The sequence below is a fragment of the Hydra vulgaris genome, chromosome 12, assembly GCF_038396675.1.
Source record: "Hydra vulgaris chromosome 12, alternate assembly HydraT2T_AEP".
Lineage (NCBI taxonomy): Eukaryota > Metazoa > Cnidaria > Hydrozoa > Anthoathecata > Hydridae > Hydra > Hydra vulgaris.
This window is the reverse complement of record NC_088931.1, coordinates 2,563,293-2,577,206: the sequence shown is the minus strand read 5'-3', so window position 1 is coordinate 2,577,206 and position 13,914 is coordinate 2,563,293. Positions and strand designations below refer to the sequence as shown.

Genomic DNA, 13,914 nt, shown 5'->3' with positions numbered 1-13,914 from the left:
AGAGGATTAAAACTTTATATGATCATAGTATTTGAAATATATATACATATATATATATATATATATATATATTAGGGAGCCCCTATATATATACATATATATATATATATATATTAGGGAGTCCCTAAAAACAACATTTTTTAAAAATATCTGCTCAAACCCTCTAAATGTATTCTATATAATAAAATCATACTGGAATTAAAAAGTTTTTAAAAAAATTTTTTTAGAGGTAGCTCAGGTCCCTTAAACATCAAACAGTTCCCTAATATTATCAAACAAAAAAAGTTCTTTAAAAGTATGTTATGTTCGGTCTCAAAAGAAGCGAATTCTTCTTTAATTATTATGCTTTTTCTTAAAAGATTGTATAATTTAATTTTATTTTATTTTAGAGAAATATTTTCAGTTTTATTATGTTTATGGAATAGGATTAAGTTAGTTTTCTAAAGTTACTTAAAAACCACTCATTTATTTTTTCTAATTCTTTAAGTTTAATTAAATATTTTGTGATCCCAAAATAGAACCTGCAGTTTTAGCAATTTTTGATATATCTGGAATATAACTTGATTTAGGCTAGAGACTTGAAAATATGAAATAATGAAGCGTAGATAATACCAAAAACAGATTTAAATCCATTAATACTAATACATTGATTACTACACTTTCATTTTTATTTATTTTTCAAATTAATGAAAGCATTACACAGTTCTTTTTTGTTTAAATTAACTTCATCCATAATAAAATCAATTATTGTAAGATATGAATGGAATCAGTTGTTGTTAGATATGAGTCGAATCAGTTGTTGTAAGATATGAGTCGAGTCAGTTGTAAGATATGAGTCAAATCAGTTGTTGTAAGATATGAGTGGAATCAGTTGTTGTAAGATATGAGTTAAAACTTATTTTACCAAATAGAATCTTTTTGCTAAGCAATAGTATTCTTAGTTTCTCAATAATTTTTTTATGATTATTATGAGTTATTTAGTTTTCCATTTATTATAAGTTTTCCATCTATAAAAGGTTTTTGTGGCAAGTTTTTTTTTGGAATTTTCTTCCAATTTGATCTTTATAATATTAGTTCCTCCATGTTTTTTGAGTATTTAAAAACAAGTTTTTTTACATTAATTTTTTTTATCTAAAAAAACTTGTTTTTAAATTAGATAATGAGTTTTTCCAAATAAATTATAAAAGTTTTTTTAATTAATTTTTGTAATTAATTTTATTCTTACAGGTTTTATGTTCAATATATTTCATATAATTTTTTTTTATCTCAATGGTTTGCCTTTTTGTCATCCATGGGCTTAAAAATATCTTTAAAATTTTACAAAATAGGTTTAAGAACAAATCATAATCATTATTTATCTTGTGTGATTATAATTTAAGATTCCAATCAACATAAATTTGCATATGAAATTCATTGAATTATTATATGCATACTGTTGATTTGAGAGAAGCCCAATCTGAACAAGATTTAATGTTTTTAAATTTTTGAGAGAAGCCCAATCTGAACAAGATTTAATGTTTTTAAATTTTTGTTCATATTTCGAATATTAATATGCAAAATTGAAAATCTATTTTTATTCTCATAAAGGTATTAAATAGTATTCATGTTCTATGATGATTTAATTATTGTAATTAACGATTCATTATCACTAAGGATTATATAATTATTGTATAAGAGGTTGTCCTCTAATTATTATATAAGATGTTGTCCTCTAATTATATAAGAGGTTGTCCTCTAATTATTATATAATCTATTTTTTTGTGTGTAATAATGTTCGAAAGCAATAATCCTTGTTTATGAACATTTTTCCTATTTACCCTATCTTCCCATTTGCTCTGTCTTTTCCCAATACCCTGTCTTTTTAGTTCAGTAATTTTATAACTATAGTTCTGATTTAACATCTCCAGTCTTATGTTTCAATTCAATTTTTATAACTTATCAAAGTGTTTCTTCAGAAAACTTTAATATCTTTGCTGTACCATTTCTTAAACTTTCATTCTCGCTTTCTTTCAACCGGAAAATTTTAACTCCCACAAAACTCAGTTGTTTACTCCAAACAACTATTGCAACGCTGTTGACATTCCTATCTTAATGAATGGCAACCCTCTCAGTGAGACTAAACAAGAGCAACCCACTAGCTCCCAGTGGATTCCAGTCATATTTAGTTGTAAGTCTTTTTTAATTTCGTAATTTTTTAGGTTAAGGATGTTTACTTTCTTGAATGAATCTTCTTGTACTTGTAAAGTCTTTCTGTGAAATTTTTTATAAATTATCAACTGTTAAAGCCGTAAAGCTTTTTTTTTTTTTTTTTTTAAAAAGACTTTTTTTGTTCCCTCTAAAATTGCAACTTTTTGTCTCTCAAGTACTTTAGCAACAATTTTCGCACTAAAATTTTATTTTATTAGTTCTTGCAAATTAAAAACTAATTCAACATTACAAAATAAAACTGTATATATATATATATATATATATATATATATATATATATATATATATATATATATATATATATATATATATATATATATATATATATATATATATATATATAATTTCTCATCTTGAATCTAATAACTTACTTTCTGACCATCAATATGGATTTTGATCTTCTTGTTCTACAGCTGATTTGCTAACAGTAATAACTGACAGGTTTTATTGTGCATAAGATGAAGGTGGAGAGGTTAAGGCCATCGCTCTTGACATTTCAAAAGCTTTTGATAAAGTTTGGCATGCTGGTCTTCTCCATAAGCTTTCTTCTTATGGTGTATCCGGCAACATCTTTAAGATGATTAAATCCTTCCTTTCCAAACTTAGCATAAAAGTTGTCCTCGCTGGACAACACTCTTCTTCTTATTCTGTAACTTCAGGGGTTCCTCAAAGTTCTAGCCTTGGCCCTATACTCTTTTTAATTTACATTAACGATCTTCCAGATATTCTCACATTTAAGGTAGCATTGTTTGCTGATGATACTACCATTTATCTTGTCATGATAAGAAACCAACACCCTCGGAGGCTTGGAGAGGGCATTAGAGCTTGAAAAGGATCTCACTTCTGCTACAGCATGTGGCTCACAGTGGCTGGTGAATTTTAATTCAGATAAAACTCAATTTTTTTCAGCCAATCGTTATTGCAATAATTTAGATCTTCCTATATTTATGAACGGTGATGTACTCGATAAGTCAACTACTATTCATCTTCAAGGATTAATTCTTACTTCCAATCTTTCTTGGAAACCATATGCAAATCGCATATGCATAATGCAAATATGCATATGCAATATGCATATTTGCATAATGCAATATATGCATAATGCAATATATGCATAATGCAATATGCATAATGCAAATATGGAAATCAGTTGCAAAATTAGCATCTGCTAAGGTTGCATCTCTTTATCGAGCTCGTCACTTTCTTACTTCGGATTCTATTCTTTATCTCTATAAATCTCAAATCCGACCTTGTATGAAATACTGTTGCCATATCTGAGGTGGATCTTCTAATGATGCCTTTTCTCTTTAAGACAAGGTGCAAAAACGCATTGTAAACATAGTTGAACCTGCTCTAGCAGCTAACCTCCAACCATTATCACATCATCGTAATGTTGCTTCTCTTTCTCTTTTCTACAAATACTATAATGGGCACTGCTCTAAAGAGCTAGCGTCTCTTGTGTACATCTACTAAAATTCATTCTCGTGTTACTCGTCATTCAATTAAGTGTCATCCTTTTTCTGTGACTGTTCCTAAGTGCTCCAAAAACGCTTATTCGTCTAGTTTTTTTCCTCGAACATCAGCTCTTTGGAATTTGCATCCTTCAGCTTGCTTTCCTGATTCATATAATTTGCAATCCTATAAGTTGTCCGTCAATTGTTATCTTGCTCTACAATCTTCATCTTTTCTCTTTCAGTAACTTCCAACTTTAATTAGTGGCTGCTTGCAGCCTTGTTGGAAGCGAAGATGTTTAAAAATATATATATATCAAACCCTGAGATTGGATGGAAGTTTTACCACATTTTGTTGAGATAACGCCATAAGTTAAAAACCAAGATCAGATTTTTTTTTTTAAATAAAAGGATTGCCTGCACTAGCCAAAACCCTGAGTCAATGTATGCACTCCTAGTATATTCTACCTATTTGAGTCGATGTATGTACACTAAAAAAAATTAATAAATAAAATATAATTGAAAATAAAAACAGTATAAAACATTAAAAAAATAAAGACAACATTCTACATTAAAAAGAAAAGATTCAAGTTAATTAAGTTTCCATTCTTGCGATAATTTAAAAAATGTTTATTTAATGGTTTTGACTTTTAAACAACACAAAAGTATTGTCTAAAAAACCTTCTTTTAACAATATAAAACAACATAATATAAGACTGAATTAATAATATTAAATTTCTAGAGATGGACTAAAAGAGTATACATTTAACTTTCTTTCTCCTGAATGCAAGGCATCGTGGTTAAGTTTTTTTGAAGAAACAAAACAAAAGTTAGGTAAGTTATTTTAATTTTCTTTCAATTTTGATAAATAATACTTGTTATTTTTGTTTTAACTGTTTCTTTATTTTCTTTAGTTTTCTAAAGTAAAATAGTCATAATTTTTTGTTATCTTCACCATTGTGGTTGATTTTGATGCTTTTACTGTTCAAAATTCAATTTTTTAATGTTATTGTAAATTTGTTTATATACCGAAGGTTAAGCTCTCTATATTTGGTTGAATACAGAATAGTAAAAAATGAAATAGTAGGCTTTAGTGATGATATCATTTTTCAATTTGTTAATGCTAAAATTAAGATATCGATATGTTTCATTTCTTATGGCTTTTTTTAACATAATTAAGTTTTTCATTAATTTTTATGAAATTATTTATATTTGATTTTTACTTTTTAACTGCAACTTTTTAACTCAAGGTAACAAAACATTTTTTTTTTTTTTTAATCAAAAAATGATGGTCAAAATTTTTGAAGTTATTTTCTTTTCTTCTTCAGTTATTTCAAAAATGGCAAGGTACCAGTTTTCAGTCTTGGGTTCACATTTTGCATTATAGATACAATATGGTTTTATTAATGAATAATATAAATTCTAGAAAAAAAATTCTTGATACAAAATTCTATATAAAAAATATGAACTCAAACACAGAATTTTTTATCGAAATTTCAAGTGTATTTTGAAGTTATGACAAAAAGTTTTTATTGGTAATGGAACAGAAGTTTTCAAAATCAAAATAATGATCATCAAATAATTTTAATTCTCTCTATATTTTTAGATTCATCAAAAGTAGTTAGGTACCAACTTTTAACCATATTCTTCCATAAAAAGATTTTGTGAAAACTTGCTTTTTTTCAATATTTCAATGATAGGTAGCGCTGATAAAAATTCAACGAAAATCTATGAAAGTTTTAATTTTTTATACTACTTTTACATTGAATCGCCCTAATGTTTTAGATTTTGTAATTTTTAATTTTTTATCTTTTAAATTTTTTTTTCTTATTTAAATTTTTCTTCACTAATTTTTTTTTTTACTAAGTGCCTTTTTCATGGGGTTAAATGTAATTAAATGTAATTGAAGTTGTTTAAATCAGTTTTTAAAAAAAAAAAAAATTTTTAAATTATGTCTTTCAATAAATATTATAACTGAAAAATTTAAAAATAAACTCTCTTTAAAATAACTGTGAATAGTTGTTAATGCTTAAATTTTTTTTAGAGTTTTTGCAATTTTTAAAAAGTTTTGTGCAGGCATAAATTATGTTGAATCTTTTTTAATTTTACCCAAACTGGCTAAGTATCTTGTATTCATAGGCTCCTTGTACTAGATAACAAATGCAGACTTCTACAGTAACTGTGTTGTACTCTTTTATTATAGTATATTTTTGTATAGTTTATATTTATTTTATTTAACCTTTTTATTTAGTTTATTCTGCAAATTCTATACCCCCAGAGTTCCAATATCCAGTACCAATAACTAAAACCAGAAGTGGGATGCAGGTTAAATAAAATTTATACTTATAATTAATAAATGTTTATTGCTTGATAGCAGCAAAAATTTTGATTTAAATTTTTAGTTTACTTGTGTTACCATAGTTACCAAAGTTTAAAAATTTTAGTTTACCTGTGCTTCACCTAATCAAACAATTGGAAATTATTCTGACATGTCTCCACAACAATCTATCAATGGAGAGGTCTGGGTGTGTAATAGTGATGGTTATGTTGGTCAGGTTTGTTTAATTTCTATGGTTCCTGAAGCTCAGTCAAAAGCTTCACTTTCTGTGTGCTCTGTAAGGATTTTATGTTTGGCTGCTGTTCCTGGGGGGCGCCTTCTAAATAAATATAGAAATTCAAGTAATCAAAGTAAATCTAATGCCATTGATTTTAATCCAAAAAAAATAAGATCCAGGAATGGTTCTATCAAAAAATCCTTACCAAGTGAATCAGATGATGATGATCTTCATAACAATGCTGCAAATATTATGGCGTTTGATAGCAGTGATGACGAAGAAATGGAATCACCATATATGGGTAAAAACATATTTAGATTTTTTTTATAAAAATCATTTAAATAAATTGCTTTATAATTATTATAAATTTTATTTTCAAGGCTCCTTATCATTTGATGGTCGAATGAGCCCTGATGGCAGCAGTCTAGGGACTGTTGAAAGTCAAGAAGGAGATCCTGATAGCAGCGATGATTATAATAACACAATAAGTGATGAAGAAGATTCAACTAGAAAAGATTTAAGAAGAGAATACAGCAATCTTTCATCTGAAGTAAATGATCAAATCAATATGTGGTTAGGAACTGAAGATGGAAAGTAAATATTTTGTCTAGATTTGTTCTTTTAATTAATGAATTTTTTTTATAAAAATAAAAACTAAAGTCTTAAGATCAGGTATATGACACACATTTAATTTAACAGATCAATGTTAAGTACAACCTAGCAATTAAATTTTGTGGATGTACTTAATAAAATTATACCTAGCAACTAAATACAGTTATACCTAGCAACTAGCAACTTTGCTGATAACTTCTTAAATTAAACGTTTAAATCTAAAGTTAATTCCCTTAATTTTGAAGCTCAGTTATTTACTGCTAAACTTTTTAAAACTTTAATGATATTCTTTATTTTTAAAATTTTTGGATTATCTTTCAATACTATCCTCTATAGAAAACAATTGCAAAATTAGGACCTACTTTTTAGTAAATGTCATTTATGAAAGATTGTGTCAAAAATAATTGTAGTACTTAAAGCTTACTGAAAAAAAAAACATACAGTAAAAACTTATACAAAAAGCAACTTTCATCAACATTTCTAATTATCTCTTTGTGTTTGTTGTGTTCTTGCTTTCATTTTCTCCTTCCATTTATTATATCTACAGAGGTCTCTTCATTTCATAACTTTTAAAACATTTTTTTATGAAAAGCCTTTATGTAAATGATGATGTAAATAGTTTACATTATTGTTAAAGCTCATAATAAAACAAAATTTGAAATGTTATGTCATATACTAAAACTTCTACAAGTTCAATGAATTATCAATAAATTACTACGCTTGAAATAAATTATACGGTTTTAAGGTTGTGCCATATGTTATTAAGACTTCAAGATACAGAGTAGAATGGAGAAGGCTTTGACTAAAATGACAAACTTAATTTTTTATTGATATACATTTATTATTTAGTTTTAATCAAATAATTTAGCTTAAATTTTTTAAAATTTTTTTTAATGTTAACACAGCATGTTTTATTGATGATTTTACATGGTCATGTGATGAATTTACTTGGTCATGTGATGATATTTTACATGGTCATGTGATGATAAGTTTACTTTGTCATGTGATGATAAGTTTACATGGTCATGTGATGATAATATGTTTACTTGGTCATGTGGTGATATGTTTACTTGGTTATGTGATGATATATTTACATGGTCATGTGATCATGATATGTTTACTTGGTCATGTGATCATGATATTTTGTTACTAGAACTTTTAATTTTTAACTTGTCTTAATTACTAAGTTTGTTTTAAATTTTTAGTTATTAACTCTTTATAAAATAATATATTACAAATATAATAAGTATAATATATAAAGTTTAATAAATACAATAAAATAAATAAAATAATGATAAGAGCATATATTAATAAAATACAAATTTGTTAAGATATTTTAAGTTATTCTTAGCCATAAATAATGGAATTATTAGACTAATATTTTTTTTAATAAATATTTGTATTTCATATTTTCAAATATATATTATTTTGTTTAGTATTTATGTTTATAATGCATCAGATGTTATAGCACAGCGAAAAACTAAGACCAAGTTGCAACACGGAGCTCCAGTAACAGCAATTTTGTAAGTGTAATTATCTAAAAGTTCATTTAAATAAATAGTTTAATGAAATAAATTTGAAAGTATTCTTACAAGTTTTAGATATTTTCAATTTTGTAATTTAGATACTTTGAAAGCCGTGTTTTTGTTGCACTCGGAAGTGGCGAGTTATGTGTATACACTAGAGACCAAGCTACAAATGTGTGGCAAACATCAAAACCAGAAAAAATAAATGTTAGCATTTCAGGATCCCCAATTTCTTGTATTACAGCGGTTGCTGGTCGAATATGGTGTGGTTGTCAGAATACTATTGTACTTGTAAATGCTGCTACATTAGACCATGAGGTTTGTTATATTTTATTTAGTGCACAACTACATAAAATATTGTGAAAAGCATTTTGTTTTATAAGCTACTAAAATCTAATAATATTGATACAAGGTGTTAGCTAGCCCAATGGTGCCGCGTATAACGCGGAATTCCCATTGGGCTTAAAATTCCCAAAAGTCAATGACCTTTTTTTTTTTTTTGAGTGTTTTCTTTTGAGTTTTTTAGGACCTTTTCTAGAAAATTCCCAACATTTTCTAGAACAACAACAATAAAAATTCCCAATACGGCAAAAACGCGGTATAAAGTTTATTTCTGGATAACGCCCTGTGATAATAAATTAGATTATGATAAATATTAAATTTCGATAAATATTATTTAATGAATAATGGTTCGCAAAAAAAAAATTTTTTGAAATTATTTATGAATTTTTGTTACAATTACAATGGTTTACATAATATAATAATTGTGTATATATTTATTTAGAATACATTCACAGTTAGCTCTGACCACACTAAGGTTGTTCATAAGATTGTGAGCTCTGGGTTAGGAGTATGGGTATCAATGCAGAATAGCGCAACTGTACGACTATATCATGGAACCACATACGAAAATGTTACAGAAATTGATGTTACGCCAGCTGTTAACAAAATGTTGGCTGGTAAATTTTATTTTAAAATTGTTTCTTGTTTTATTTTAAAATTGTTTCTTCTTGTTTTATTTTAAAATTAGCAATAATTTTTAATGTTGGCCATAAGATTTTTTAGTTTTTAAGTTAGGAATAAAAGTGTTTTTGCAGTATTTATTATATTTTCATATAAAGGAGCAGACGCCATTATTCGTCAACATAAATCAGCATGTCTTCGTGTAACATCCATGTTAATTTGTAAAGACTTGCTTTGGATTGGTACCAGCGCAGGCGTTATATTAACCAATCCTTTGCCTTCAATAACTGCTAGTACCTCCGTATTAAGAAACAGTTTAAGTCCTACAGGATCACCTTATGGACACACAGGGCATGTTCGGTTTTTAACTTTAGTTGAGGTAGCTAAATCACAATTTAAAACAGTAGAAAGTAATAAAGACAATTCGAAAAGCTCACCTTGGCTAGGTACAAGCCGGCGTGAATCGACTAAAAGTTTACGTAACGATAATAATACGAGTGGAGTTTTGACTCTAGTCGTAAGTGGTGGCGATGGCTATGAAGATTTTAGATATAGTCAACAATCCGAAACAGTTGGTCGTGACGATAGTACGAACCATTTACTTATATGGCGAGTATGATTCATAATGTTTTAAAATGGCTACGTCATACATTTTTCAAAATGCGATTTATTGCATAGAAGTGCTTAAATTAATAAATTTTTTAATAGAAATTATTTATAACACTGCGCTCATCTTTGATTTTTTATCTCAAAAAAATGTTGGTTTTTGTAAACATTGAAGTTCTACATTCTTGTAGGCTTTTATTGTTTTGTACTGCAATATTTTTTATAATTATTTTGAAATTAAAGCAAAACTATTTTCAAAAATTATTTTTATAAAACTGTAAATGAAATCAAGATAAGTGCGTGCGCATAATGAGTGATTGTTGATATATGTTTATAAATACTATGTAAATATTAAAAATAAATTCTAACTAATATTTTTCTCTTTTTTAAATTTTTTATTTTTTTATCTGAGTAATAGCTACGAGAATACTGTAAACCGCTCGTTACTATGACAATCATATGCCACCTATTGACTAGACGTGTTTTACTCATTTTTATAAAATCAGTTTTCATAACTTTTTTGCTGTAAAATTGTATATACTTAATAAATTATATATACTTTGTTATATGTACTTAATAAATTATATATACCTTATATCTGGGTTATTAATTTGGATTAAATAAAAACAAATAGTGTAATAAGTTCTTGGTTAACCATATTGTTTAATTAAGAACCTATATCATATAATTGCATTATTGTGAGATTTTCTGTATTACTTGAAACAGTTACAGATTTTTTTTTCTTCTGGTATTACAAGGTAAATCGAACTTTTAGCTGTAAAATGTTTGATTTAGCTATAAAAGTTCGTTCTTTAGCTATAAAATTTTCTTGTAAAAATCCCCCCTTCATATTTGTTTCCAGAACTTATGTTGTAGGATGCAAATGTAATCAATATTTTAATGAAAGGTTGTTTCTGGCTTATAACTGTAAGTTTTAAAGTTATGGTATATAACTTAAACTTTTATCTTGTGTTTTATTATTTTATTTTGAAGATTTAATGATCACTTTTTTTGCTCGATGCATTATTAGGTTTACCCCACCATGAAATTAATTACTTTTTGTTATTATTATTTAATTTCATTGTATTTTCTTTTGAGTCTCTGCTTTACTGTATTTTGAAATCAGGAATTTTAAAAAGAAAAGTGTTAGTGATTTAAAATTAATTTTCCAAAATTTAATAAACTCTAGATTCTAACAAATTTTAAGATGATTAATTATATACGTCCCCCTAAAGAAAAATGCAATAAACAGCAAAACTTTTGAAATATGCTACCTTAACGTTTTATGTACTGTCCGTAAACTTAACGTTTTATATAAACTTAAACTTAACGTTTTATGTTCTGTCCGTAAACTCTGTGTTTGACAGCGTCCAAATGTAATACGACGTATACTTAGTAAACGCTTGATACAAATATTTTTAATTTTTTGTTAATACTGCGTTTTTACTTATGTAGTAGCAAACAAAAGTTGTAAATAATTTTTTTAAGAAATTTCATATATATTTATAAATTTGGTAAAAGGTTACTACTTCTGTCCAACAACATCTGTAGAGTAGTCCAAGATCATCTGTACACTTTTGGCCAAGATCATCTGTTTTTTTTTTTTTTTTTACTCTAACATCTGTCCAATATCATCTGGAAATTCAATGACCCCTAACAACATCTTTAGAAAGATGTAACTACATCTGGTAATTTTTCACTAAAATAACATCTGAAAAAATTTCCTCCAGATGTAACTACATATGAAAAAAAATATTTAACTACATCTGATTAAAATTATGCATGTATATTTAATTTTTCCGGATAAAACTACATCTGAAAGAGACCATGTTACTGCATCTGGTTAAAATAACGCATTATAATTTAATAATTTTATAAAATCCTGTAGCTGTTTTTATTATAATTTAAAAGATGTAACTACATCAAAAAGTAAATTATTACTACATGTAGTAATCATATACTTTTTACACAGATGTTATTATACATCAATGAAATTTCAGATGTGGTTGGACAGATTTTATTATACCTCAGTGTATTTACAGATGTTGATGGACATACGTTTTAGACAGCGAAAACTGATGCTATTACCCTGACCCATAAATTTTATTCTTATTTAAGGCAAAAGTTTTCTATTTCGAAAAACCAATTTCCCTCATATTTAGGTAATGCTAAGTACTACTCTTTAGAGTACTTCTTTCCCAGATAATAATAAACGCAATTTTTATCAAAAAATGACATAGCATTTGAATGAACAACAATAAAAAAGTGTTAAAGTTTTTCAACAAAAAATTAAATAGAAATAAAACTGCAACAAAAGAGAACTAGTGTCAATAACTATTTTTTTAGATAATTTATATTATTTATGTATTTATTCTAAAAGAGATATTTTAAATCAAAGTTATTTTGTAATAAGAGACTCTTGAGTTTATTCCTGAATTGTTCCAAAGAGATGTTTTAAATATTATTTTATTTTGTAATAAATTTTGAAAAATGTTTCTATAGAAACGGTCCACGGTATTGGATTTGGTCAGAACTTAGTTTTAAATTAGTTTTTAGTACAGTAAAGTTGGTAATTGAAAATTTAGGAGGATACTTGTGCGAGATTTCACTAAAGTTAGACTAAAATATAATAGGAGAAAGCCCGTGTTTTATTTTAAATATGAATTGTAGAAATTGATGTATATTAAGTTTATAGATACTTAGGGCACCAAGCTTCCTTAAAAGAGATTCGCAATCAAAATTTCTGTGTGCACCAAACACAATCCTGCATGCGTGTTTTTGTTTACTATAAAGTTTTTTAATTTACTATAATGAATAAATGAAAAGTATATTTTTTTCAAGGAAGCAGTGTTAAGATATGGTTTAGTTTTATATAATATGGAAATATTTATTGAGATTTTATTTTCTATGTATTTTTTATGTGGTTTCCATGACAAACTTTCATCTAGTATTACTCCTAAAAAATTAACGATTGGTTTACTTTTAACAAATGTTTTATTGATTAAAAGATTAGTTAATTTTAGAGGAACATCATCACCTTTACTAGGTTTGGAGAATAAAATAAGTTTAGTTTTTTCTACATTTAACGAAAGCCTATTACTTGTAAACCACTAGCTTATTTTTAATAGTTCTTCATTAAATATATTAAAAAGAACTTTTATGTTTTTGTTGGAATAAAAAAGATTGGAGTCGTCTGCAAACAATATAACATTTAAAATATTTGATGCTAAGTTTGAATCATCTATATACAATAAAAATGATAATGGTCCTAAGATTGAACCTTGGGGCACACCACATGTAATGTGTTTTTTATAAATAGTACATTGTGACCAGTTCGCCAGGTAATCTTCACACCAAACTAAATTTTTATTTTCTACTCCATAGAGTTCCAGTTTTTTTATAAGTATCTTATGGTTAACAGTGTCAAAGGCTTTTGACAGATCAGTAAAAACTCCTAATGTAAAATAGTCATTATTGAATGCATCTGATATATGATTAATCAGTTCGATTACCGCATGGTTAGTTGAATTATCTTTTTTAAACCCAAGTTGTTTACTGTACAGCAAACTGTTTAACATCAAATAGTTATAAAGTCTGTTGTACATAATTTGTTCCAATGAAAGGTCAAAAATATGAAATAATGACGATTCAATGATATCGAAAACTGACTTAACAACATTTACACTAATTTTTTCAATGTCCGCACTTTTATTACTTTTAAGACTATTAAAAGCATTCCTTAACTCGCTTAGATTTAAATTAGATTCTTCCATAATAGTATTACACGGTTTAATATAAGATTCAAACTTTACGGTACTTGGCGGAATTTTACTCGCCAAGTTTGGCCCTACTTCAAAAAAAAATGAATTTAGTTTTTCAGCTATTTTTTTTTATCATAAATCATTTCCCCGTCAATTAAAAGCTTTTAGGGGAAATTTTTTTTTACACATTTATTTTTACCAATTATTTGTTTAATTATATTCCACGTTTTTT

At 26.6% G+C, this 13,914-nt stretch overlaps 1 protein-coding gene across 2 annotated transcripts in view; it reads left to right on the top strand.

The window, feature by feature from the left end:
• The window catches only part of LOC100215348 (MATH and LRR domain-containing protein PFE0570w), a 50,147-nt gene extending 39,631 nt beyond the window's left edge, over positions 1–10,516 (top strand). For both annotated transcript variants that reach the window (XM_065811235.1, XM_065811236.1), the window contains exons 10-17: positions 4,402–4,493; positions 5,911–5,984; positions 6,104–6,515; positions 6,595–6,808; positions 8,263–8,349; positions 8,451–8,670; positions 9,137–9,311; positions 9,474–10,516. In XM_065811235.1, the coding sequence (XP_065667307.1) occupies positions 4,402–4,493; positions 5,911–5,984; positions 6,104–6,515; positions 6,595–6,808; positions 8,263–8,349; positions 8,451–8,670; positions 9,137–9,311; positions 9,474–9,934 (1,735 nt within the window). In that variant the 3' untranslated portion in view covers positions 9,935–10,516. The remainder of the gene's footprint in view (positions 1–4,401; positions 4,494–5,910; positions 5,985–6,103; positions 6,516–6,594; positions 6,809–8,262; positions 8,350–8,450; positions 8,671–9,136; positions 9,312–9,473) is intronic.
• The last annotated feature ends 3,398 nt before the right edge of the window (positions 10,517–13,914 follow it).